The 25,492-nt window shown below is 59.5% G+C and overlaps 2 protein-coding genes across 4 annotated transcripts in view; one reads left to right on the top strand and one right to left on the bottom strand.

The window, feature by feature from the left end:
• SORCS2 (sortilin related VPS10 domain containing receptor 2) overlaps positions 1–25,492 on the top strand; it is a 501,532-nt gene that overhangs the window by 215,047 nt on the left and 260,993 nt on the right. The gene's annotated exons all lie outside the window — the stretch shown is intronic.
• PSAPL1 (prosaposin like 1) lies at positions 1,872–3,995 on the bottom strand. Its single transcript, XM_068543640.1, is given in 7 exon segments — positions 1,872–1,892; positions 1,894–3,020; positions 3,023–3,150; positions 3,152–3,267; positions 3,270–3,340; positions 3,343–3,421; positions 3,915–3,995. Coding segments are annotated over 7 exon segments (1,623 nt in total).

The following is a 25,492-nucleotide window of genomic DNA, read 5'->3' on the forward strand; positions in this document are numbered from 1 at the left end:
GACTGCCCACTTCAGGTCGCTTTGGGTTGTGGGGATGGTGATGGGATGGCATCTCAGCTCTGCATGGGTGGGGCACCTGTGAGATGTGGTGCTCACGCCTCCTGGGCTCTCACAGGCCGCCGTGTGTGGCCAGTGATGTCCCAGGAAGCTGAGATCTGCCGTACAACTGTCAGCAGGTGTCCCCCAGCCAGGCCGGAGGAGGGGTGCAGTCCCGTCCTGTCCCAGAGAGGGGACACACACCAGCAGACCAGCAGCCTCTATCTAGGGCTGTTCCCGGAGATGTGAATCGTGCACAGTCCAGCAGTTTCCAAGTCCCTCCATCACAAGGCATCGTGTTTGGGAACCTGGCATGAGCTGCCTTCTCCTGCCCGTGTCCGGGCCCTGAGGTCCGTGGGCCAGTACGATCACCGTCTTGGACGGGGTCTTCCTCTTGGACTTGGACAGGGCTGACCAGTGGACCAGTGGGCCCAGCCCCAGCCAACAAGCACCAGCACTGAGTCTGGAAACTCAGGCCGAGGGCACCTGTCTTCCTGGGGCAATGGCTGGGGCCCAGGAGATTTACCTAAGAGCTCAGGTGTGCCTTCTCAGAAAAGAGCGCCCACTCAGGTCTCTTAACCTAGGCCTGGGCACCCCTCTTCCTCCAGAGGAATTCATCTGAAAGTGACCACTGGGCCTCTCCAGGCCAGGCCTCAACTGAAACACTCGTGTGTGTGTGTGTCCCACGAATGTTTCAGCACCTACTGTGTGCTAGCCCTGTGCTGGGCATGAGACACAGTAGGGGTCACGCCCCGTGGCCACCCCAGAGGGGCTCACAGTGTGCTGGGGGGACCGATGATGACAATATGGCATGAGGGGAAAACCACAGCAGGCGCCTAAACTGGGCTGAGAGCCTCAGGAAGGCTTCCTGGAGGAGGAGACGCCTGGGCGAGGCCAGAAAGAGGGGGCGCTGCAGCAGCTCGTGGACCAGGGGCTTCATGAGAATGAAAACACAGCGCGTGCCATTTGGAGGAAGCTTGCAGTTTATTCAGTACCTGGACAGCCAGATTCTGCTGGGGACCGCTGAGCTGGGTCTTGTTGGCCCCAGCGGACTGACGGATGCTGGTTCTTTGGGGGAAAGAAGCTCATGGACACCTCCTCTAATGGTCTGCCTCAGCATCCCCATGAGACAGGTGTGATCACCCCTATTCTACAGATTAGAAAACTGAGGCTCCAACGGGTGGAGGGATCTGCCTACCATCACCTGACCCCCTGGGCTGTCCCCGTGGGCTCGTACATGTCACATTTTCCTCTCCCTACTTAGAGCACAGCACAGGCTTTCCTTCCCCCTATCACCAGGGCAGCCTAGAGTCTGGGGTATAGGGGGAGGGTCCCGCAGGGACGTCAGAAGGACAGCACTGAGCCCAAGAACCCCTTGGAGCATTTAGTCAAAGACCCAGCGTCCTCCCCAGAAAGGCCCACGGACACTCACACATCGTATGCACCTGTGCGGCCACCCCCAGGACCCCAGCTTGAGCGGTGAGCGGTGAGGTCTGGCCTGAGCCAGTGGTGGTGCCTATGGGTGAGACCAAGGCCCGCCCTCCCAGCTGTGTGACAAGGGGGATGGGCCGCCATCCCTGATGGCCCCTCTCCACCCGCAGTCGGCCCTGCCACTGCTCTCCCCGGTCAGGACCCGTCAGCAAGGTGTAGAGGGGGCCCCAGCGGCCAACGCCAGGCCCCACGCACCGTCAGCCACGGCACAAGGATGGAGAGTCGGGGCAGTGCGCTGGGCGGCGGCAGCGCAGTCAGTTCGCTCCGATCCACCTTGTAGGGTTCCTGTGGGGTTCGGGGAGATGAGGGCCTCCCAGGGGGAGGGGGTTCTCGGGCGGCCGTGGTCACGCGTGCTCTCCAGCGTGGGGAGGCCGTCTCTTTCCACACGTGGCTCTGGCAGTGCTCCGTGGAGCCGCGCGTCTCGGCGGCCTCCTGGCTCTTGCACCAGAAGCTCGGTGCCAGGATGCTCCGGTCGGTGCCCAGCAGCGCTGCCGTGGGAGCGTGGTAGGCCATCTTCGCGCACAGGGCCGTGGGGTCCATCGTTTCCCCGAGGGTCTCGATGAGCACGGGCTGGTAATCGGTTACGAGGTGGTCGCACTGTACCATGAGGGGCAGCGGCAGGATGCTGCAGACGCCCTTGAAGGCCCTCAGGACGCGGCGCTTGGTGCTCTGCTGCTGCAGGTTGTGGGCGGACATGCCAAGCAGCCACTTGCCTCCACTGCAGAAGCTGCCCTGGTTCTCCTTTCCCAGCGGGGGCGGTGGCAGCGTCGTAGGACCCTCGTGGGCTGCCCAGGCCCGCCTCCATCTGCCGTACAGCCGCGTGCACGTGCACAGCTTCTCTGGGGTGGCTCTGGTCAGGAGTTCCACCAAGGAAGGGCTGTAGGCATCCACCGAGCTGACGCACTTCTGGACCGCGGGAGCGGGTAGCACCGAGCACACACGCTCCAGGGCGCGGCTGACGACCTTGCTGCTGTTGGGTTCCAGCCTCTGGTCTGGCTTCTGGACCACCTGCAGACACACTTCACAGGGCACACCAGCCTTCCTCTGGACCTCACCCTTCTTCCTCGGCGACAGCAGCGCCAGCCAAGGGGCCCCGTCCACAGCAGCCACATGAGCCAGGTGGGCCCGTTCCTTTGGCTCCTCACAGAAGCCCTCCTTCCTGCAGGTCTCATTTGGCGGCATGAGCCTCAGTGTTTGCTCGGGAGGGGCAAAAAGCTGGCAGATGTAGCTCTCGCAAAGGAGAGTCAGGCCCGGCCCCAGGGACTCGCACGGCTCCCTTGTGGTCACCTCCACCCGGTTGGACAGCTTGGGCCCCACGGCGTCCCGGGGCCGGGTGACCGGGCGGACACAGCCCTGGCACCCTGTGCTCACGGGAATCCGTGGCGGTCGGGAGCTGTGGGGCCCATTGGCCATGGATGGGACTACCACCTCGGATATGTCCTCCTCGGAGAGCGGTCCTGGGGTGGCCGGTAGCCTCCGCAGTGGCTGGCACACACCTGTGCCGGGGCGCTGCCCGGGGCCCCGCCGAGCACGCTCAGGATGGTCGAGCCGTGGGCGTCCACCGTCCCCTTGCACTTGGCGGAAGACTCCTGGCTCAGAGTCTTCTTCATCACCACAGCCAGGATCGGTCTCCATGGCCTCGGGGTTCAGTCCATTGCTGGCAGCGGCCGCCACGTCCAGGCACACGGCGCAGGGCAGGCACTTGGCGGTGGGCTGGCTCCAGGCGGTGCTGCGGCAGTGCCTCCCCGCCCCACCGACCCGCACCTCGTTGCCACCTGCAGGTCCCGATGCCGCACCGCCGAGCCCTTGCACGCTCCTCAGGGCCAGAGATGGAGCCGGCCGGGGTGGCGCCCAGGATGCTGGGCCGGAGAAGCAGCGCCCAGAGCCTGATGCTCTGTCACTGGCCAGCTCCACTGCCGTCCACCTGGCTGCTGCTATGAACCCAGCGGTCCCGCCTGGCCCCTGAGCAGTGGCACGGGGCGGCCCCGCCCTCCTGGCAGCCTGCCTCATCACCCCGATTCCCTGAATCCCCACAGCCTGCTGCAGGGCGCTTCTACCTGGAGCACCGTTCTTCCCTCTTCCCCCGGTATAAACTCTCACTCATCTTCCAAAACCCAGCTCGTTTTTGAATGAAGCACAACTCAAAGGTCCAAGACCCCTTTCCTAGAAGCCGGTCTGCCCTCTTCCCCACAACTCCTCATCCCATCCTGATTTGTCCCCATGGCTGGGTCCCCCCCTAGAATGTGAGACCCTTGGGGGAATTTTTGTCCCCCTCTGGGAGGTCCATAAAGGCATCCTGTCCTTTTGATGCCAGAAGATTAAGTGAATTTAATGACTGACCAACTACTGAAGCTCTGTTTTCTACATCTGGCCTTGAAATGACTTGCCTGGCCGGCTCTGCTCCTGGCCCTGGCAGGCGATGCCATGTGGGGGACCCCCATGGCTTCTTCTGTGATGAGAGCACCCATCGGCCACCCAGGATAGCCACGTGTGAGGAAGCCACCAGAAAACGGGTCCCTGGGCCCAGTCAGTTTCTTCCTTCTGGAAACTTGGCTGAATGTGGGCTGGTCCACAGTTGATATGAAAGCAAGCGCTGGTTGAAAGTACACATACACGAAAGGAATTTCTTTCATTCCTGTGTCACTCTTTATCTTATTATTTTTCTTCCGTAGTTTTTAAATGAATTATCAAGCAAGAGAGTCAGCGCTGGGGAGATACACACAGGTGTCCTGAGTTGGACCTGTTCATTAAAATGGAGAATTCCGGAGCTAGCCTTGCCTTTGGCCTGATTTCCACACAGCTCAACGCTCCCATGGGGCCTTCCCAGGGGTGGACAGGTCAGGGGCCTGGGGGTAAGGGCTCCCCTGGGGCCGCCCGAGTCCCTCGGTGGGTGTGAGCCCCCTGCGTGGTGCCATCTCTCAGATTCTGGGGCTCTGAGTGTTCAGAGGGGGCATTCCGCACCCCCAGCTATGTGGGTCAGGCCTTGGGGCCTGCAGCAGCCTCGGTGGAGGAATGTGGCCGGTTGGTTCCATTTGCCTTCCTTTGGGGTGCGGGGCTGGGAAGAGCGTATGGAAAGCAGGATTTGCTGAGCTCTTCCCACCAGCCCTAGGACTGTGGCTCCTTTGGACCAGAGGAGGGACGGCCTTTGGGATGAAGTGAGCCAAGGCGAGCGGCTGCCCAGCTCCCGGGTTTCACCCGGAAAGGTGGGGCTGGAGGTGTGGGTGCCCCATCTCCTGTTGCCTGGGACAGGCACTTCAACGCACTTTCCAGTGGCCTGCTTTTCATTCAGGGCATCGCCTGAGATTCCAGAGCACCCGCTGGCATCCTACGAGGACTGTGGGCACTGGAACCGACAGGCAGGAGGCCCTGCCCCGTGGCCTGGACCAGCCTGTGCCAGGGCCCTGGCCGGGCAGCCCCTGACCTCCTGCTCAGCCCTTACCACTGCTGCCTTGGTCTCCTTCCCCCAGTGTTGCCCTTCCCAGAGGCCCAGAACCTTTTCCTCACTGATGAAACACAGAATTGTTTTTTAGTTTAAAAAAGTATATAGGAGACTTTTCTCTTGGGCTTTCTAATTTTTGTTTTTTTTAATTTTTATTTATTTATTTGTTTATTCATTCATTCAACGCCGTGCAGCGTTTATTTACGGCCGTGCAGTGCGGCTTGCGGGATCTTAGTTCCCTGACCAGGGATCGAACCTGGGCCGCAGGCAGTGAAAGTGCAGAGTCCTAACCGCTGGACCGCCAGGGAACTCCCTCTAATTTTTACATTTTTATTAAAAACTTGCATGTATACAGGAGAAGGCACAGTACGGCCGTGCAGTGCGGCTTGCGGGATCTTAGTTCCCTGACCAGGGATCGAACCTGGGCCGCAGGCAGTGAAAGTGCAGAGTCCTAACCGCTGGACCGCCAGGGAACTCCCTCTAATTTTTACATTTTTATTAAAAACTTGCATGTATAGAGGAGAAGAAGGCACAGATTGTAAGTGTTTAGCTCAGTGAAGACCCACAAACCGAGCCAGCACACAGATCCAGACAGAGTATCAATCAATTCCAGGCAGCCCCCGGTGCACCTTCCGGCCACCCCTGCCCCGACCCCTGCCTGGAACCGGACTGGTTCGTGTCTGGCTTCTTCGGTGCAATACCGCGCCTATGAGATCCGTCCGAGCTGCTGGGCGGGTCCTCATTTCTGTGCAGGATCTGTTGGGTGAGTTCCCAGTTTATTAATCTAGTCTACCCTCGTGGGCATTTGAGCCATGTCCGGTTTGGGGCTGGCATGGACGGTGCCGCCCCGAACATCTCTGTGCACGTCTAGGGGCGCGCGTCTCCCCATCTCTGCTGGACTTTCTCAAGGAGCGGAATTGCGGGGGTCGGCGGGCAGACGTCCAGTAGATGCCGACACACGGATTTCCCACGGTGGTTGCACCGGTCCCCGCTCAGCAGCGTTCGGAGGGTTCTGGTTGCTCCACGTGTGCTCTGTTTGGGGGAGGCTATGTTTTATTCTGATGTAATTTCAAACTTAGAGAACCGCTGCAAAAACAGAGCAAGGAACTCCTGGCCACCCGTCACCGAGGCATGTTTGCCCCATTGGCGTTGTGGTTTCCCCTCCCCGCTTTCCTCTCATCCACCCGTCCGTCCTCATGCATTTATATTTACAGATACTTTTTTCCTAACCTGTTGAGAGTATGGAGACGTCGTGGCCCGTTACAACCAGCTACCAGTGTGTGTTTCCTGAGGACAAGCACATTTTCTCAGATGATCACAGTGCATTTATCAACATCAAGGACTGCAGTGTTGACACCGGACTATTGTCTGACCTGTAGCCCGTGTTCAAACTGCACAGTGGCCCCAGGTCTGCTCTGTGTCCGTGTCCCCGCTCCAGGGTCACGGGCTGTGCGTGCTCGCCACGGCTCCTCGGTCAGCTTTCATGTGTCTTTTGTGACACCGGCGTCCAGGCGGGTTATTTTGCAGAATGCCCTCCCCTTGGGTCTCTGCCCAGGTGTCGTCGCACTCGGATGTGGCGGGATCCCTCTGTGTGCCCCGTGAGGAGGGCGGTGGTGAGCCAGCACAGTACTGCTGATCTGGGGTCGCTTGCTGAAGATCTGCCTCTTTCTTCCTCTGTGAAGTGACTGCTTCTTTGTGTAATTAACAACATTTAGAAAGGCACTTGGAGAGTATGCAACTGTTCTGTTCTCAGCAAATGTTTATCCACTGTTAGCATCACTGACCATTTGCTAACCCCACCTTCCCTCTGTTTTTATGTTGGAATTCTTCTGTAAAAAAGACTTTTTCCTTCTCTCCCCCACTTCCTTCCTTCCGTCCTCCCTCCCTCCCTCCCTCCCTTCTTCCCTCCCTCCCTCCCTCCCTTCCTTCCTTCCTTCCTACCTCCCTTCCTCCCTCCCTCCCTTCCTCCCTCCCTCCCTCCCTTCCTTCCTCCCTCCCTTCCTCCCTCCCTCCCTCCCTTCCTTCCTCCCTCCCTTCCTCCCTCCCTTCCTTCCTTCCTTCCTCCCTCCCTTCCTCCCTCCCTTCCTACCTTCCTTCCTCCCTTCCTCCCTCCCTCCCTTCCTCCCTCCCTCCCTTCCTTCCTTCCTCCCTCCCTTCCTCCCTCCCTTCCTTCCTTCCTACCTTCCTTCCTCCCTTCCTCCCTCCCTCCCTTCTTCCCTCCCTCCCTCCCTCCCTTCCTTCCTTCCTACCTCCCTTCCTCCCTCCCTCCCTTCCTCCCTCCCTCCCTCCCTCCCTTCCTTCCTCCCTTCCTCCCTCCCTCCCTTCCTCCCTCCCTTCCTTCCTTCCTACCTTCCTCCCTCCCTTCCTCCCTCCCTCCCTTCCTCCCTTCCTTCCTTCCTTCCTTCCTACCTCCCTTCCTCCCTCCCTCCCTTCCTCCCTCCCTTCTTCCCTCCCTTCCTTCCTACCTTCCTTCCTCCCTTCCTCCCTCCCTCCCTTCCTCCCTCCCTCCCTCCCTCCCTTCCTCCCTCCCTCCCTTCCTCCCTCCCTTCCTCCCTCCCTTCCTTGCTTCCTACCTACCTTCCTCCCTCCCTCCCTCCCTTCCTCCCTCCCTCCCTTCCTTCCTTCCTCCCTCCCTTCCCCCCTCCCTTCCTTCCTCCCTTCCTCCCTCCCTCCCTTCCTCCCTCCCTCCCTTCTTCCCTCCCTTCCTTCCTTCCTATGTGGACTCGTGAATGTTTATTTTATTTAATAGATTGTAATCCATGACTAAGATTCCTCTGATGCTTCACATCAGATCAGTGGGTCCCTTTGAGCTTGCCTGTGCATCTCTGATCTTGGAGCACTTCTGCGCGTCCTGGGGCACGGGGCCCGTGTGGGCTGAGCAGATGCACCAGGCACTGACGTGGCGGCCCCAGGCCCTGTCACCTTGGCAGCACTGCTCCACACGGCTCTCATGTCACCCTACAGAAAGCGCTGGAAGTCACATGACCAGCGTTCATCCTCCACCCACAGCCCAACAAATGGCAGCGACTGCTGTATTTTGTATAAATTCCATTTGTTTAAAAAAGTTTCTCTGGAAGTGATTTACTTTTTCTTCCCAAGTAGAGATAAGCCTGGTCCCACTGGGATTTGGGGGGCGAGAGGGGGGTGTTTTGTGGGTGGGACCCTTATGTAGAACCAAGGTCAGGAGGTGGGCATGGAGCTTGCTGGCCGCCTGCTTCCAGGAGGACCAGCTTGGAGAGGGAGGGAACCAGGAAGGTTTTGATGCCTCAGAGGACAGAAAACATGGCCCATTTCTCAGCACTTCGCCCAGCCCTCTCTGGCCGCCACTTCACCACCAGCCCCCAAGGCCGCCCTGCCGTGTGGGCCGGAAGGAGCTGTCCCCAGGTACGTGGTGACACCTGCTCGCTCTTCTGCCCACGCAGAGTGACAGAGGCTGCAGCCCGGCGGAGCGCCCCAGCCCGTGTTCTGGAATCTCTGAGCACAGCGGTGCCCGCTCTTCCCAGCCCTTCCCTTCATTCTGCCGCGGCCCTGCCCGATGCTGACGGCCCCTCGCCCCTCCCAGGGCCACCTCTCTTCCTCTCGGCCCTTCCTGCCTCTTCTGGGTGACATTCCTGTCCCTGCCCAGAACCTACCTGCTCTGCCCGGCCATGCTGGGACCCAGGGGTGGGATTCACGAAATCACTCATTTCCCGTGTATTTTTGCCGCCCCTGCTGTGAGCTGGGGCTTAACAGGGAAGGAGATGGATGAGGAGTGGATATTCGGGTCCTGGGGACAAACCATGGACAAGTAAACGCCAGTGACCCTCCTAATGCCAGGTGGAAATGACTTCTATGCAGGAAAGCGGGACAAAGGCTAAACCGGGGTGGAGGGCTGGCCGCCCCTGCGGCCGGGCGGCCCGCGTGGCCCCTCTGGGAAGGTGGCGTGAGCACAGCGCCTGGATACAGTGAGCACCCAGGGGAAGCGCCGCAGGGGGGAGGCGTGGCGGGGGCAGAGGCCGGTGGTGGGTGCGTGCTCCTGTGGGTTCAGCGGCCAGGCCAGGAGGCGAGGGCGTGAGGCGGATGGGCCTCCGGAGCCAGCAAGCGCCCTCACAGGGGTCGTTGTTGCTTCCGAGAAGTGGAGGTCGGATTGACCCGAGTACCGTCTCTGGGAGGTCTGGGGACAGAGGGTGCCCAGGTGACGGGCATGGGCGGGGAGCCCAAGGCCAGGGTCAGGGCCTCCTCCAGGAGAGCACCCCAGCCCACCAGACAGCCCCCGAGAAGCCGGGCCCGCCCCACGGCCAGGCCTCCGCAGCACAGAGGCCCAGGGTGGCCTGGCAGAGCCGGGCAGGGAGTGGAGGCGGCCAGGGCGAGGTGAGGGCTGCCGGGGAGCTGAGTGGGAGGCCGGGACTCGTGCCTGAGCCAAAAGGTGTGTGCGTGTAGGTGAGCCGGGCAGAGTTAAAGGGCAGGCGGAGGGGCCGTGGGATTCCTAAGCAGGGCTGAGATGTGGGGAATGCCGCGATGCCGTCGGGGCATCTTCTGAGCCCCAGGGAGGAGCTGGACCGGCCAGTCAGCAGAGCTCAGATCAGCCCTGTGCCCCCATGTGGTTTGGATCCAGCCTTGGCCCTGGGCAGCCTGGGGCAGAGACCCCCCTGCACGGAGAGCCTCTGGGGTTGGGGCGAGGTGCCTGGGTGCTGGTGGAGCACCTGTGACACGCCAGCCGCTGGACGCGATTGTGAAGCTCTTCTGAGCCCCTGGCGAGTCTCGTAGGTTTGGAGTTCGGCTCCAGGACACACAGGCCTGAGCGGCAGGGGCCTTTGAAGGGCAGCCCCTAGCTCCTGGTCCCTACAACCCAAAAGCCTCGGGAGGCACTGGATCTTCCAGCCCCAGTGGCCTCCACCTCCAGGCACTTAGGACCCCTGTCTGAAGGCTGTGAAGACATAGCCCCCAGGGTGGGTGGGCATAAAGAAAGGAGGCCAGAGAAGCCAGGAAGCGTGGGGGGCGGGGCGGGTGTAGACACAAGCGTTTGGGACTCTGATGGCCAGGGCCTTCGACACACAAGCCTCCAGAGCCAGAGCCCGGAGACCTTCCCTCGGGGGCCCAGGACATCGGTGTTGGCTGAGTGTCTCCCTGTGCCCAGCAGCTCGGGGTGGTCCCGTGCGCCTCCCCCTGAGTCCTTGTTCCTCCTGACACATCCTGCAGCTTGCACAGGTATTTTCCCACAGGCACCCTCCTGCCCGGTGGCGTGTGCCACCTCCCCAGGCCAGGCTGCAGCTCCAGGATGGTCTTAACATAGCAAGCCCCACTCGGCCGGCCTGCCCCAGGTGGCAGCTGCAGGAGGGGCACCTGGGGGAGCTGGCAGGGCCTTCCCGGCAGGTGAAGTAGGTCATCTCATCCTCACGGGCGCAGGGAGAAGGCTGGTGATGTGGGCAGAGTTCCTCTTGCTCTGTTAGAAGAGGGAAAATAAGAAGATCCTAAGGGCAGACGGGCCACACCGTGTCTATTTTGCTTTACTTTCATGTGCATATTCAGCAATTGTGTATTGAGCCCCTACTGTGGGCTCAGTGCTGCTGTTCTAAGTACTGGGGACATTTGAATGAATGAGACAGACAGAAAAACCCCATGTTCCTGGAACTAGTGGGAGGAAGCAGAAATTAAACAACAATTATAATACATAAAGAGGTGTTGTAAGATGGAAAGAGGTGATGAGTGAGAGGGAGGGAAATTACATGGGGGGGGCGGATCAGAAGTGGGGGTGATCAGTGATTCAAGAATATCAGGGTAAAAACTTGAGGAGGTGTGGCTGAGAACCAGGTGGGGGTCTGGGGAAAGCATGTTCCAGAGGGACTGTGCAAAGGCCCTGTGGCAGGTGGGTACAGGAACAGCAAGGAGACTACGCCGGTCAGGAAGAGTTGGAGGTCACTGCAGTGATCCAGGTGAGATCCAGGTGAGGGTCTGAGTGGCAGGGGTGGGTGGCGGCCGTGGATTCTGCATCTGTTTGAAGTTAGAGCCAACAGGATGTGCTGCCGGTTTGAATGTGAAACGTGAGCGGGAGGAGCCAGGGACCAGCCACATGTTTGACCTGAGCAGCTGGGAGCTGGTCTGGGGGAGGCGGATCCAGGCAGGCACACCTGTTGGCCTGTTGTTGTGACGTCCAGGTGAGAGGCAGGTGCCTGACCCAGGGCATGGCGTGGAGGACAGGGAAGGGACACTGAGGACGGGACCTTCGCCCGGGGTGGTGAGACAGGGGAGGAGGGGATGGGGGGAGGCCTTCCTCCCAGGAGGAGAGGGGTGGGTTGGGGGACGGCAAATGGGGATCTCTGGATGGAGGTGACGAGGGTGAGAGCAGCTTTGGGACAGGCAGTCGGGGCTCAGCGGGGAGGTCCAGGCCGGCGTGAAAGTGTGGACGTCGCAGCCTCTGGGTGGTCTTTGAGGTTCTGAGGTTGAGAATATGCCAGGCAAATGGTGGAGAGGAGCCACGGTTGATGGGGGAGCGGGGCGTGGAAGGGCTTTGAAGATTTCGACTGTGGGATGGCTGCACTTCCGCCCAGCTCTCCACCTCCCAGAAGGACCCGACTTCTCTCCTCGGAACCCAGCCTGCGGCATCCTCTCCATCCGTCCTTGTGTTAGTTTCCTGGGCTGCGTAACAAAGCAAGCTGGGGGCTTGAGCGACAGAAGTTTATTGTCTTCAGTTGTGGAGGCCAGAAGGCCAAGATCAGGGTGTCTGCAAGGTTGGTTCCTTCTGAGGCTGTGAGGGAGCCTCTGTCCCGGGCCTCTGCCCTGGCCTCTGGGGGGTTTGCTGGCGATCTTTGGTTTCTAGAAGCATCACCCCCATCTCTTCCTCCATCTTCACATGGCCTCCTCCCTGTGTGTCTGTCTACCCAGATTTCCTCCTTTTTAGAAGGACACCAGTCATATTGGATAGGGGCTCACCCCATTCCAGCATGACCTCATTTTAACGTTTCCTCGTTGAATTATCTTTGCAGCTTTGTCAAAAACTCCATTGACCATATATGGGTGGCTCTATTTCTGGACTGTCTGTTCTGTCCACGGATCCATATGTCAATTCTCCTGTCTATACCGTACGGTGCTGATTATAGTAGACCTTGAAAGCAAGCAGTATAAGTCCTCTAAAGTTCTCCTTTTGTAAAATTGTTTTGTCTATTCTAGGGCTTTTGCCATTTCCATATGTAGGATTGTGGGATTGCCATCCTGCCCGCGGGGTTGTGTAGGGCCTACCTGCGCCAGGTGCTGTGCTGAGCCCGCCCAGGTACGCCCCTGGGTAGTCCTCCCCGCAGCCCGGAGGGAGGCACGTGCCTGCCCCATTTCAAGGTGAGATCTGGTGGTTTAAGAACCTGTGGGTCACAGAGACAGCTGGGACCAGGGTTTGCACCAGGCAGCCACCCTCTGAGTCCCCAGGCCCCGTGGCCTTGGCTCCCTGGGGACCGTCTACCTTCCTCCTCTCTCCGCACACTGGGTTCTTTGGATCCCGTGGCAGCCGGGGGTCGGGGGGGGGGGGGGGTTGGGTGGAGCAGAGATTAGGTTTATCCTGGTCCTCCCGCTGAGGAAACCGGGGCCGAACGCTCCCAGGCACGGGCCCCAGGCTTCCTGATCCAGGTCATTCTCTCCTTCTTCCATCCAGAAGGGCCTGGCAGGGCACTGGGGAGCTATGGGAGCTACTGAGCACAGGAGGGCCTTGCTCTGGGGGTGGGGTGGGGCTAGACAGGCCCGGGCTCTGCTGGGAGGCTGGCTGGCTGGGGGCACACAGGCCCTGCTCACCAGGGCACGGCCAGAAGACCCCTCCTTAGAGGACGGGGAGGGAGCGAGGCACTTCCTCTACTGGTGGAAGGGCCGCCAGCCCCTGTCCCTGCCCCCTCCCAAGCAGCCCCGATGCCGCAGGAGGAGCTTCCCTTTCGTTCTGGAAGGAGAGGGTGGGTCTGTGAAACAACTGACGAGCCTGGACGGAGACGCCTGGCTGAGAGCCCCCTTTCTGGACCCCCAGAGGGGTTGTCGGATGGACGGACAGTGCTCACTGTTGGGGCCTGATGTCCCCAGGGCTCCGGCTCATGGGACCCACCTCGCGGTGGCTTGTCCTCCCCTTAATTGGTCACTTAGGACACGCAGGGCCCTGCGCTAGCTGCTCACCCCTTGAATACGGTCACCGCTTCTCCAGGACGACCTTGTGGGGCATTATCGCAGTGTCCATTCTCACCCATTTCACAGATGAGAAAACTGAGGCTTGGAGCGGTCGAACCACTCTCCTCAGGTTCAGCCATCGTCTTGGATCCTGTCACTGCTAATTTGTTTGTTAATCCCATCTTGGAAAATGTTCTGTTTTCCATGGAGGGATAGACGCACGGTTGACAAGTAAACGATTCCACATGTTGGGAATGTGGACTTCAAACCATGGCAGTGAGAGCCAGCATCTGGAGTCCTCCGGGCTCCACATCCAGGGAAGCAGGCTCAGGACAGGAATCTCGGCTTCTGCCACCTGCCAGGAAGACGCTGCTGCCATCAAAGATGGATCCTAACATTAAAACATCGCGGTTATGAAACAGTTCAGGCCATGGGAAACCGTGTCACCGACCCCTGTATGTCCGTGGACATCAGGCAGACGTTAACGTCTTGTATCCGTGTTGCAGGTTGTTGAGAGCAGTGAAGAATTGCAGACACAGCCAATGAAGTCCGTCCCCGCCCACGTGACCCCCGCACTCACTCTGATGTGTTCCATCCTCACCCGTGTTTTCATGGTTTCACCACATCTGTCTGTGTCCATAAACAAAGGATGCCGTTGCGTCGTGCGCCTTAAATCGGCACCAGTGGTCCCACGCTGGATGTCTCTGCTTGTGGCTTGTTCTTCTTCACTCCGTGCTGTGTTTATGAAATGGATCCCGGTTGATAGGTGGGATTCCGTTGTATGGGTAACCCAGAGTCGATCTGTTTCCCTTCAGAGGGACACTGTGTTTCGTTCCTCCCACTTTGTTTTGCTATTTTGGCCAGTTCCACAGCCAACAGCCTTGTGTGGGTCTCCCGGCGCGCACCTGTGTGGGGAGCCGGCCAGGATCTCAGGTGTGGTCCTCTGGGGGTGGACTGCTGGTCGGAGCACAGAGCGTCTCCTGAGTCACTGGATGTGGCCAAGGTGTGCTCCAGAGCCCTGTGCCAGCCCGGCAGAGGCAAAGATTGGACTTCCAGTTCATGTATTCAAAGGAAGATTTTTGCTTGCCTCCCTCCCTTCCCCGCTTTCTTCCTTCCTTCCCTTGACCCCTCCCCGGCACCTGCACAGTAGTGCAGCGTAGAATTCGTACAGACTGACCAGGATGCAAATCCTTGCTTTGCCACCCGCTGGTGGGTGAACTGGGGCAAGTTTCCACGTGGTGCTGTGCCTCTGTCTCTTGCCTGTAAGTAAGGTGGGGTGATGATTCCCCCCGGGACCCGGAGTCTCGCTCAGATGGGTGATGCGTAGGGCACGGCTTCCAGTAGATGTCGGCGGTGTCATTTGTTCGTTCATTGATTCATCCATCCGTCCATCTACTCCCTGAGGCTTCAGTGCTCGCGTGGGTGGGCTGGCTCCCCGCCAGGCTCCCTGGAGCCTCCTGCACGTCCCCTTCCCCCACTGGGCCCCGAGGTCAAGCTTCTCAGGTGGATTCTGTGTTGTCTCTGGCGGTCTTTGGCCTGGAAAAATCACTCCAGTTTTCCAGGAATCTGACGGCCTCCTCCCTGTGGAGTTTCGACAGCCAGAAATTCCGCCACGCCCAGGGGTCCCAAGGGGGCCGCCCCTTCTCCCCCAGAGGGGCCTCTGTGAGGGAGGCACCTGGGGCCAGGCAGAGGGGTGGGACCTGGGGAAACATCTGGAAATTCTTGATCCTTGAAATTCGTTAAACAAATACCATTTGCTCTTCGCTTTACCCTTCAAACAACCTGAAGAACGGCGCCCCCGGGACGCACGGGGTGGCTGCGTCTTCCTGCTCGTGGTGATGGAGGGTCCCACATGGACGTGGGCGGGGCCTGCAGAGCCACGGATCTGGGCTCTGGTTCCCGGCCTGCGGACCGGCTGTGACCCCAGGCCTGTCTGCCCTCCCTGGCCTCAGTGTTCTCATCTGTGTCTGGGGGATTTGGCGAAGGGTCTTCTCTGACTCGTGAGGTCCGCCTGGTGAAGCTGGGTTCCCCGGTGTCCCGCTGGTGGGTGCCAGGCCACCTCCCCAGCCAAGGGGAAGAACTAGAGGAACCATGGCTGGAAGAGGGGGAGCGGCCCTGGCCTCCCGCTCCCCCGCCCTTGCCTGGGACCCCGCGGTTCCCAGCAGCGTCGGGCTTCATGAACAAGGCTTCAGCTGAGACCATCTCCTCTTCATTCCTGCTCAGAAGCAGCCTGGTTCCTGCACACAAGTTCTCCCGCACCACGTGAGGGGCCCCCAGCCCCCCACAGCTAGTTACACAATCTGGAGGCCCTGTACCCAGCTGGGTAGCGCTCACCACGTTTGCAAGCTGTTTGCCTAATGATCCAATCCATCGCTGCTTCTCCCAGCACATGTGGCCCAGTCATGCAGGGCTCTCCTCTCGGGTGTCCAGCACCTGGAGGGGGCCCGGCACCTGGGAGGTGTCCATCAGCCACGGAACGAGTGAGTGAGTGAATGAATGAATGACCAGGTGAGTGGGTGAATGAATGAAGTGACCTGGGCCCAGACCCAGGTCTCAGCAGGAAACGCGGCCTGGCCTGGCGGCTGGGAGGCTCTACCACAGACCAGCCTGGAGGCCAACCCATGGCCCACGCTGGGCCTCAGTTTACCCTTAAGGCACAGGGAAGGTAGTTTCCAGGTTCTACCCACTCACAAATGTCCACAGGGCACCCCTGTGTGGGACCCACCATGGGGCGTTAGGAATCCCCAGCCCCCTGGCCCGTCTGTCCCCACCCCTAAGAGTACAGGCCGGGCTCTGAGGTGTGGACGGCTAAGCAGTGCACACAGCTGCCGTGACCAGGCTGGGTCGGGACGAGCCTGGACGGCCCCTGAGGGGAGCTTGGGCTTTGTCTCCAGGGCAGTGGGAGCCACGCAGGGGCTGAGGGCAGGAGCAGGTGGGGTTGGCCTTGTGAGTCCCAGGCCCAGCCTCTGCAGGAGTGCAGGACGTGAGGGGACCAGACCAAGGCACGGAGCCCAGAGAGGCGGCCCACCGGCCCAGCTGACCGGCAGAGGGGAGGCCGTGAGGCCACTCGGCTTCTCTCAGCTCACTCTCCCTCTCTCTGTCCTCCTTCCCTCCTTGCGTGGCCTCAGGAGAACCCTGATCCCTCTGAGCTTCTGTTTCTTCAGCGGCAGGTGGGTGGCAGGGAGGAAGTAAAGTAGAACGGGTCAAATGCCTGGCACAGAACCTGGGAAAAGCGGCCAGCCAGTTCTCCTCTGGGTTTACCTGGTGCTGGCCCCACTGACCACACCCCCCCTTCATCCTCGCAGCTGCCTTGTGCCGTGGTGATGTTATTAGCCCCATTTTACAGGTGAGGATACTGAGGCCCGGGAAGCAGGTGACTTTCTGGCAGAGCTGGAATTCAGAGTCTGTCTCCTGACTCGGCTTGTTTGCTTCTCTCCTCCCGCTCTCTGCTCTGAACAACCAGTGGGTTTTAATCAAGGCCCCTGGTCACGCTGGGCCTCACTCTCCTCGTCTGTAAATGGGGCCAGTGTGCTCCTTGCAGGGCGTTTGTGGGAAGCCCAGAGCCTGGCCCACCGCAGGCCCTGGCCGGATGGTCAGCCCAGGTGTCCCCCAACACACAGGCAGCCCCCTCAGAACTGACCTTCTGGGGCCAGAGTCAGCCCGGACCAGCTGGTTTTGACCTTTGGTTTGCCTAAACTGATTCCTCCTGCATCTTAGTTATCCCAAGTCCTAGGAATTGGGACACAAAGGGTGCTTTCCCAGGAAGCTCAAGGCTTCTCGAGGGACAGCAAAAGGAGATGCTCTGTTTCCAGCTGGGCCCCGAGGAACAAGGTGTCTAACCTTCCCCCCACCCCTCAGAGCTGCTCAGAGCTGCCAGGTAGGAATTTCTTGCATCCTCTGGACATGTAGGTAACCTCAGTGGCAGACAGGCCATTGGGTCAGTTTTCCCCTCTGCTCACACCCCCGCCTCCCTCAGATTGGCATGTACCACCTCCCTTTACTCTCCCCAAGGAGCCAGCAGCATGGCAGCAAGGATTGAAGGGCAGATGACAAGGCGAGCCATTCTCCCACTCAAGGCGGAGAACATTCCAAGCCAGAAGGTGGGGTTTGGGGTGGGGCGTTGGGGTGGGGAATGGGCACAGGTCCTAGAGAGAGCTGAACTGGGCAGCGTGGATGGTGTGGGGCCTGTTGAGGGCTCTCGCCTTCCTTCCTTTGGAGAGAAGAGGCTCACCCAGGCATCCGTGGGAAGGCCCTGCCACCAGTGCTGTGTGACCTCCCGCAGGTGACTCAGCCTCTCTGAGCCTCCCATTTCTCCACCTTAGAGGAGCTGGGTGGAAGGAGCCGCCTGCAGGCCCTGCTCTGACGGTCTGTTCCACCCTCCGGAGCTTGCCCCTCCCCTGTCATTCCTGCTCAACTCAGGACCCCTGCACCCACCCCTTTTTCCCCAGCCCCCATGACATCGACACAGCTGAGACCTCACCCACACTCCCCGCCTGGACATCACAGCACCTCCTCCTCCCTCACAAGAGGGGATTCTCCCAAAACTCTCGGCGTGTGCACACTTGGCCATGGCACCGGGGGCCCCTCTGGGTTAACCCCAAGAGTCTATTCCTTGGGCTCCTTCTGGCATCTTTTTCTCAACACGCCATGCACCCAGCACTGCTGAGCCTTGGCTCCAGCTGTGCCTCCATCTGGAAGGCTCCACCCGCCCCCCCTCTGCCTGCCAAAAGCTAAAATGCTTTTCTAGGTTCAGCCCAAACAATGGCCCCACCTGTGCGGTTTCTGACCCAGCCCTGAGCCACTGCTAGTTGTTTGTCCACACCCCGGACTCCTGGACGGGACATCGAGGTCCTTGAGGGCAGGGCAATGTCATGGCCATCTCTTTATCCTCAGTGCCTAGCCAGTGACTCACTTGCTCGTTGTCTCAGTCTCTGCTTCTGCAAAATGGGTTAATAACAGGCCCTATTTCATAGGATTGCCAGGAGGATGAAATGAGTGAACACAGGTAAAGCAATCAGAGCAGCACCTGGTAGTGTAGGCGCTCAGCACACGCACTTCAGGTGCTGCATCATTTTTCTGGGGCCGCTATAACGGTACATAGACTGGGTGGCACGGAAACTTCTCTCTTTACAGTCCTGGAGGCTGGAAGTCTGAGATCAAGGTGGGAACAGTTTGGTTCTCCTGAGCCCTCTCTCCGTGTCGTGCAGACGGACGTCTTCATCTTCTCCCTTTGTCCTCATGTGGTTGTCCCTCTGTGCATGTCTGTGTCCTAATCACCTCTTCTCATAAGGACACCAGTCAGACTGGATTGGTACCCACCCTAATGACCTCATTTAATTTTAATCACCTCTTCAACGACCTGATCTCTAATTACAGCCACTTTCTGAAGGGCTGGGGGTTACGACTTCAACGTAATGGATTTCGGTAGGGACACGATTCAGCCCACCACAGGTGCTCCCTGCTGTTTGTGAGGTGAATGAATGAATGAATGAGATACTTCCTTTCTTGAAATCAGAGGCACCAAGGAGCTTGTCTCTGTTTTACTTTGGGGACGAGTTACAAATCTGCCTTTACATGTATTTTTTCCACTCTGTTTCCCACCCCTAAGCTTGTGTCTGTGGGTGGGAGGGACCTCCTTGCAGGATAGAAACCTTGATAGGAGAGATGCAGCCACTTTTTTTGGCGGGGGGGGGGGGGAAAGCACTTTTTCCCTGGAGGCTTTGGTTTCTGTGACCACCAGCCCCGTCTCCACCTGGGATGTGAAGAGGGAAGCAGGAAGGGAGCTTCTTCCTGCAGATGCTTGGATCTTCGCCGATGTGAATGGAAGAGTTCCCAACTCTGGGTCTGCAGAAATGGAGAAACCCGATACCCAGCGGCCCAGACCCGGGGTGCCTGGCCACAGCGCCACGCTCACACCTGGTAACGCTGGGCACGGGGCCTCAGACCTCACTGCCCGCTCCGCCCTGGTGTTTCCTGGGTGTTGACCTAGGCCGGCCCCTCCACTGCTCTGGCTCCATTTTGTCCCCGAAGAAGAGAAGGGGTGCCTGCTGCTGAGCTGCGGGGTCAGCGTGAAGGCCCAAGCCCGGCGCCCAGCACTTCAGCCCCACGTGGACGCACTCTTCCAGTACATCCCTCTCTGTGGCATCCCCAGGCCTTCCCGGGGCCCAGCACACAGTAGGTGCTCAACAAATGTAGCACCTAATAGGTCTGCAGACAGATTTCCTGCCCCCCGGCCCTCCGCGGAGGGCGTTTTCTCTTCCCCAGCATCCTGTTTGTTCGGCCTGAATTCTGCCCTCTCATCTCAGCGCTGTGTGGCCTCAGAGCCGGGTGACTTTATTCCGGGAAGGACAGGAGGCGGAGGCCCAGCCAGGGGTGGGGAGGGGACAGCAACACCGTGGCCCCAAGCGGCTTTCAGCCAGCGAGCCAGCTGAGTGCCCCGAGTGTCATCCCAAGTGACAGACGTGGGCCTGGGGCAGGGGGCCTGACTCAGCAGGGGCTGCACCAAGTGCATTTGCCTTTCGTGTGTGTCTACGCGTCTCCGCCTGACTTGCTCGGCTTTCTTGGCCTCTGGGAAAGGCCAGGAAGGGAGACTGGAACGTCCCTGGGCTTCAGTTCTGAGCTGACGTGCTCCGGCCGCCTGCTGGGCCTCTGCAGAGAGGGCCTGAGCTCCAGGGCAGGGCAGGGGATCTCTGGCCTGTGGGCTGCGGTGTCTTGGAGAAGGGGATACCCTGAAGCAAACCTGGCCATTGGTCTGGGTGGGTGGTACCCTACCCGCCTCGGGGGCACTGTGGGTGGCACAGTACTGCTGCGAAAAATCTGAGGGAGGGAAGACCATTTCAGGAAGAGAGGATAGAGACCAGCCTGTGTGAAGGCGGGGGTCCCACGAAAGCCTTGCGGGGGGGCAGGGCATGTGGGGCTGCGGTGCTGGGCTGGTAGGGAAGTTTGAGGTCGGAGGGTGGGAGCTGTGGACAGCAGGCGAGGACAAGGCACTGTGGGTACTGGGGAGATATTGAATGTTGTTGGGCGAGGGAAGGCTGCATATCGAGCCAGTCTTAACACGTTCCCATAGTAGTTTCCCAGCTGTGCTCCCCTGAGCCCTTTGGGGGCCACTGAGCTGAGCAGGATGAGGGGAAGCCAGGTTGAATTCTGCTCATGTCCCTCTTGTCCTCAAGCCAAGCAGCTCACTTTCATCTACTTCATTTCCGGTACACGAGCTTCTGGGTAAGACTATTTGGGACAAAGGGTCCTACAGCTTAAAGGTTGTTAAGATCCTTTGATAAGCGAGACTGATGTGGTATGATTCCATTTTCACTTATTCATTCATCACATGTGACCTGAGCCTCCTTCCTCCAAGGTCTGGGCTGGGCAATGCTGGGTCAGATGGCCAAGACGTGGTCCTGGCCCAAGGGGAGCCCACCGTCTTGTGGGGCAGCCCCAGGGCTCAGGGCTGGGCCAAGGGGAGCCCCAGCACCAGGACAATGGGCCCTGCCTGGGAGGCTTCTTGGTGGAGGTGATACTTACCCAAAGCCTTGAAGGATGAGCAGGAGATGGAGGTGGGACTGCATGTACAAAGGCATGGAGGTGGACAGACCAGCCTGCTGGGGGGAGGACACAGGTTCTGGCCTGTGGAGTACAGGGTCCGAGTAATGGATTAGTAGGGGGTATATGGAGGGGCTGGCAACGAGTCTGGGGGGCTCTAAGGCAAAGCCCTGGAAGCTTCCCCACTGTCTAGGCAGCGAGCCTGTTCTTCCTCAGCATTGTTTTGAAAGTGGACGCCCTCCAGGGTCTCACCTCGAGACGTGCAGTGCAGACTGTGTGACATTGGACTGGGCCACAGTGGGGTCAGATCCGAGCCTTGCCATCGCAGTGCCACCTGGCCCCTGGGGCAAGGCTCTGTACTCTGAGTTCCCGGGGGCAGCTGTCCTGGGGCATCTGACTTCCCAGCCTGGCCTCAAGTGTCCCACCTCTGGATGAGCCTCCCCAGGGCCAGCCCCTTTTCTGTCACCCTCTGGGGCAGTAGAGGGGACAGGACGGGGCTGGGGTATCCAGGGACATGGCCTGGTTGGGCTCAAGAGCCTTGGGGTTTGTGTGATGCCAACTGGTCGCATCAAGGACATTAGCCAGTGGCCGTCCACTTGGGAAGAAGTGCCGGGGCAGGGCGCCTCGGCCTCTGGGTTGGCGGGGATGGAGGGGGGCGGGCAGCAGCCAGGAGCCTGGGCAGAGCAGACAGGGCGGAGGGCCACGTCCTCCATCTGTGTCGATGCCGCCGCGCGGGGCCGCCGTGCAGGGCCTGGTGTCCTCAGCGTCCCAGCTCGTGGGGGGGGTGTGTGGAGGGAGGCCGTGGTGCTGTGGGGTGCCAGGCGCAGTGCTCGGCGCTCCTCCACCTCGTCAGCTGTGACCCAGGGGCCCTGCGGACTCTCCCTCCTGGGTGCTCGGTGAGTTTGGGGGAGGACGGTCTGAGCAGCCTGCTGGGGCGCCAGTGCCCTCTGCTAGCCAGCAGACCCCTGGGCTGGCCCGTGGGAGCTGGGGCAGTGGCATCTTGGGGTCCCCATGCTGAGGAGCGCAGTGCCAGAATCCAAGAGGACCCTGTGCCGCACAACTCCTGTCCTGCATCTCTGCAGCTCGTGAGGGACATGCCGTCCCTGAGGGCCCTCACGTGGCAAGAAGCTTGGCCTAGCTCGCCCGACTCTGAGATGGGGACGGACGCTCAAGGGGTCTTGTCTTCTCAGCGTCAGGGAGGCAGGGCCAGGACCTCCCGTTCCAGCCCACACACTGGGCTGCCCTTGAGCTCCTGCCCGTCCCCAGAAGCACGAGGCTCCCCCTCTGGGCTGCCAACACCACTGCCCTCCAGGCCTGGCCCTCCTCCTTGGGGTCCCTACTGCAGGCTGGCATCAGGGGACCGCAGTCCCCGCCCCCCCAGCCTGAGTCCCAGCCCAGGGCTGCCCCAGAGGCTCCCTGACTCTACGCTGCTCACCCAGGACCTACCTATGAGACTGAGACGGATTTTCTTTTTCTTTTTCTTTTTTTTTTTTTAAAGATGCATAGTGAACGCTGGGGTTGAAAGGTTGAGCTAAAGAGCTTAGGGGTTTTTTTGGGTTATTTATTTATTTATTTATTTATTCATTCATTTATTTATTTATTTTTGGCTGTGTTGGGTCTTCGTTTCTGTGCGAGGGCTTTCTCTAGTTGCGGCGAGCGGGGGCCACTCTTCATCGCGGTGCGTGGGCCCCTCACCGTCGCGGCCTCTCCTGTTGCAGAGCACAGGCTCCAGACGCGCGGGCTCAGTAGTTGTGGCCCACGGGCCTAGTTGCTCCACGGCATGTGGGATCTTCCCAGACCAGGGTTCGAACCTGCGTCCCCTGCATTGGCAGGCGGATTCTCAACCACTGCGCCACCAGGGAAGCCCTGAGACGGATTTTCTTACCCTGGACGTCCACGGGGAGTCTGGAGGCTACGCTAACATGTTCCCCAGGGGCCTCCCAGCTGCACCACCAGCTCCCAGAACCTCCCATTGCACGAGGCTAAAGCACTGTTGCCTCTGTGTGGGCGTGCTCGGGAAAGGTCCAACACATGTACAATTTGTATTTTAGGCCGACTTACCCAGTCTCCTTTGGTCTGTGTCTTATCTGTATTTGGTCTGTATAAAATTGACCGAAAGGAAGACGGGCATGCCTCGCGGACATACAGACACCCAGAGGCTTACACAGAAAACCTGGTGGGGCCCCGCCCTGTGGAGCCGGCACCCTTGTTACCTCACCAGCCTCTTACCTCTCACAGGGCATCCGGCCTCAGAGAAGCAGGAGAGATTCCTGAGGAAGGATGAACCTGCACAGACAGTCCTGTTGAAGTTCCCCAGCGGCCTGTCCCCAGCCAGCTTTCCACATCCGTGTTCAGCCATACGGGAAAGACCACCTCCCACACCCCTGCCCCCCTGCTCAGCAAACACGCACCGAGCAGATGCCCAGAAGGACCCTGAGTGGGGAGACCAAGGTCCACGGGCCAGAGACGGCCCTTCCTCCTGGATGTCCTGGGCTCCTCGTCCAGCCCGAAACATTGTTGTAAGTGGGTCCCCGTGTCCAGCAGGGGGTCAAGCACACGCCTTAGTGTTCCCAGGCCTGTTTCAGCAGAAACACTCCTGCTGTGACAGCAGGGACCCCAGGCTCCCCCTGTGCGGACCCTTCCAGCGTGTAAAGCGCTCTCTCGGATCCATGCTCCAGTTCTGGCTTCACTGCCATCCTTGATAGGAAACACCCCCCGCGAGGCCGACCATGCAATTTCAAGGGCTTTTTCTAGGACCCTTTCACCTCAGCGACCCAGAGCTGCTCTCGTTGGACCCCCCCGAGTCAGGCTCATTTGTAAGTGAGCCTCTTCAATCCATCCAACAGTCATTCATTCATTCAACAAACATCTCCCGTGGGTCTGCTGTGTGCCAGGCACTGCACTGGGCGCCAGAAGCAAGGAGGACACATGCTTATCACCCCTGTTTTACAGATGGGGGAACTGAGGCTTGGAGGGGCTCCCTCACATGTCCAGGAAGGTGGAAAGAAAGGCCGGTGGCTCTGGCCTTCGCTTTCTGTCTGCACTGAGCTGCATGAATATCCTCCCTCCAAATGCGCGTGCCCCACCCCCTTCCGCCCACCCGGTGACACACCCTCCTCTGGGTTTCCAGGGCCAGGGTGCGTGTTGACGCTTCCCACGCTGCATCATTCTTGTCTTTGGAGCCCAGCTTCCCCCCTACCCGGTGGGGGCTGATTAATCTCAGACCCCCAGGGGGAGGGAGGCACAGCGCACGCATCCCAGGGCACTTCATGCACTGAATTCCGCCGGGACCCACCTGGGCACTAAGCAGCAGCCCCCACCCAGTCTGTGGCCAGTGCAGCTGCGAGACCCCCATGCACCATCTGAGGCCCAGACAGCTGGGGGCCAGCCCCACCCTTCAGAGCTGCCCCACGGTGGAAAAACAGCCTGAAGTTGCAGCTTGAATCCCAGACTCCCATAAAGGGTCCGATTTATATTAAATTACACGCGACGTCAAAAGCACTTTTCCCTTTTGGCTTTAACAAGCCCTGTCGTGCCCCCGCATCCAGGGCCCTTCGCGGCAATCTGGGCAGCTCAGCGGCACAGTGAATTTCCGTGTCCGTGGGAACAACCGCAGGCTTGTCGGAATTACACGCGGAGAGCTGTGTAATCGAGATTGGGCAAGATTCGTTTCTTGTGAGCGGGAATTTGGTGGGAAAGGTAAGACCACTTGGCTGGATGTTCGGATCTGGGAGTAACTGACGCATCCCCCATCCTGCATCCCCCATCCTGGTCCAGCTGAGGCTGTATTTTGACTGCGGCCGGCCTCGACCCCGCTAAGAACTCGCCTTGGCCTTCCCGAGGCCTAGGGCGGTGCATTCAGTATACGCGGCTGAGTTATTGAAATGTTTCATGTCCCCACGCTTGAGAAAAGGCACCACGTTGCAAGTAAAGACTTTGTTTCTCTCCCCGCTCCGCCCTCTCCAGCCTCCTCTTCTCCCTTCTGGCCACCTCCCGCCAGGGGAGTGTCAGGAATGCCCACCCCGAGGCAGAGCTAAAGTGTGCCGGAAGCTTCCGAGGGCCCCCCCCCCCGACCCCCCCTCCAGAAATGTCAAAAGAAATTGAAGAGAAGGTAATGTCAGGCCTGAGGACGTGGAGATTCAATCAGTGGTGTAATCCTTTCTGCAAAGTAAATTATTCATTATTCCCTGGTCCTTAATAAAATAATTACTGCCGTTGTTTTTTTCCCCTACCGTAAAGGGACCTTCTTCACGTCTGAATGTGAAAGAAGCGGTTAAAGGCAAGAACTAGGGCCAGTTCTGCGCCCCCTACGCCTTGACTTTCTCTGTCTGGGTTCGGCCTCACCCACCACCCCTAAGTGGCCTAGCTTCCCCCTGGCCTCTGGGCCGCCGGCCCCGCCATTCCTTCTCTGCATGGCGGCCGCAGACTCTACGTGATCAACTAGGAAAAAGGTGGAACATCCACGACGGACATGGGCTCTCATTCCTGAACTAGGATTTTATGGATGTGATGAAATTATGCTCAGAATAGAAATTTTCAAAGGCGAGATAAAATGTGAAATGGAGCTCTAATATTGTCACACGCCCGAGGCTCCTACTGGCGACCCCACTGGTGCAGGAGCTAAGCCAGTGATCAGACGTCTTTGCTGAGGCCCTTCCGGGGCCCACTGGCCTCCTCCGGGGTCGGAGCCAAATGCTGCGCAGGGAGGGCATTCTGGGTGCAGCGCCTCTACCCCTGCTTAACTCTCCAAACCCCTGCTCCCCCAAATGCGGTCTGAGAACCTGCCCACACCTGCCCTGTCGGAGTTCGCCTTTGCACAAGACCCTCGGGTGAGTCCGGACACCCCACCGTGGGAGCGGCACTGCCCTAAGGGCC

This window comes from Eschrichtius robustus, chromosome 4 (assembly GCF_028021215.1).
Source record: "Eschrichtius robustus isolate mEscRob2 chromosome 4, mEscRob2.pri, whole genome shotgun sequence".
Taxonomy (NCBI): Eukaryota; Metazoa; Chordata; class Mammalia; order Artiodactyla; family Eschrichtiidae; genus Eschrichtius; species Eschrichtius robustus.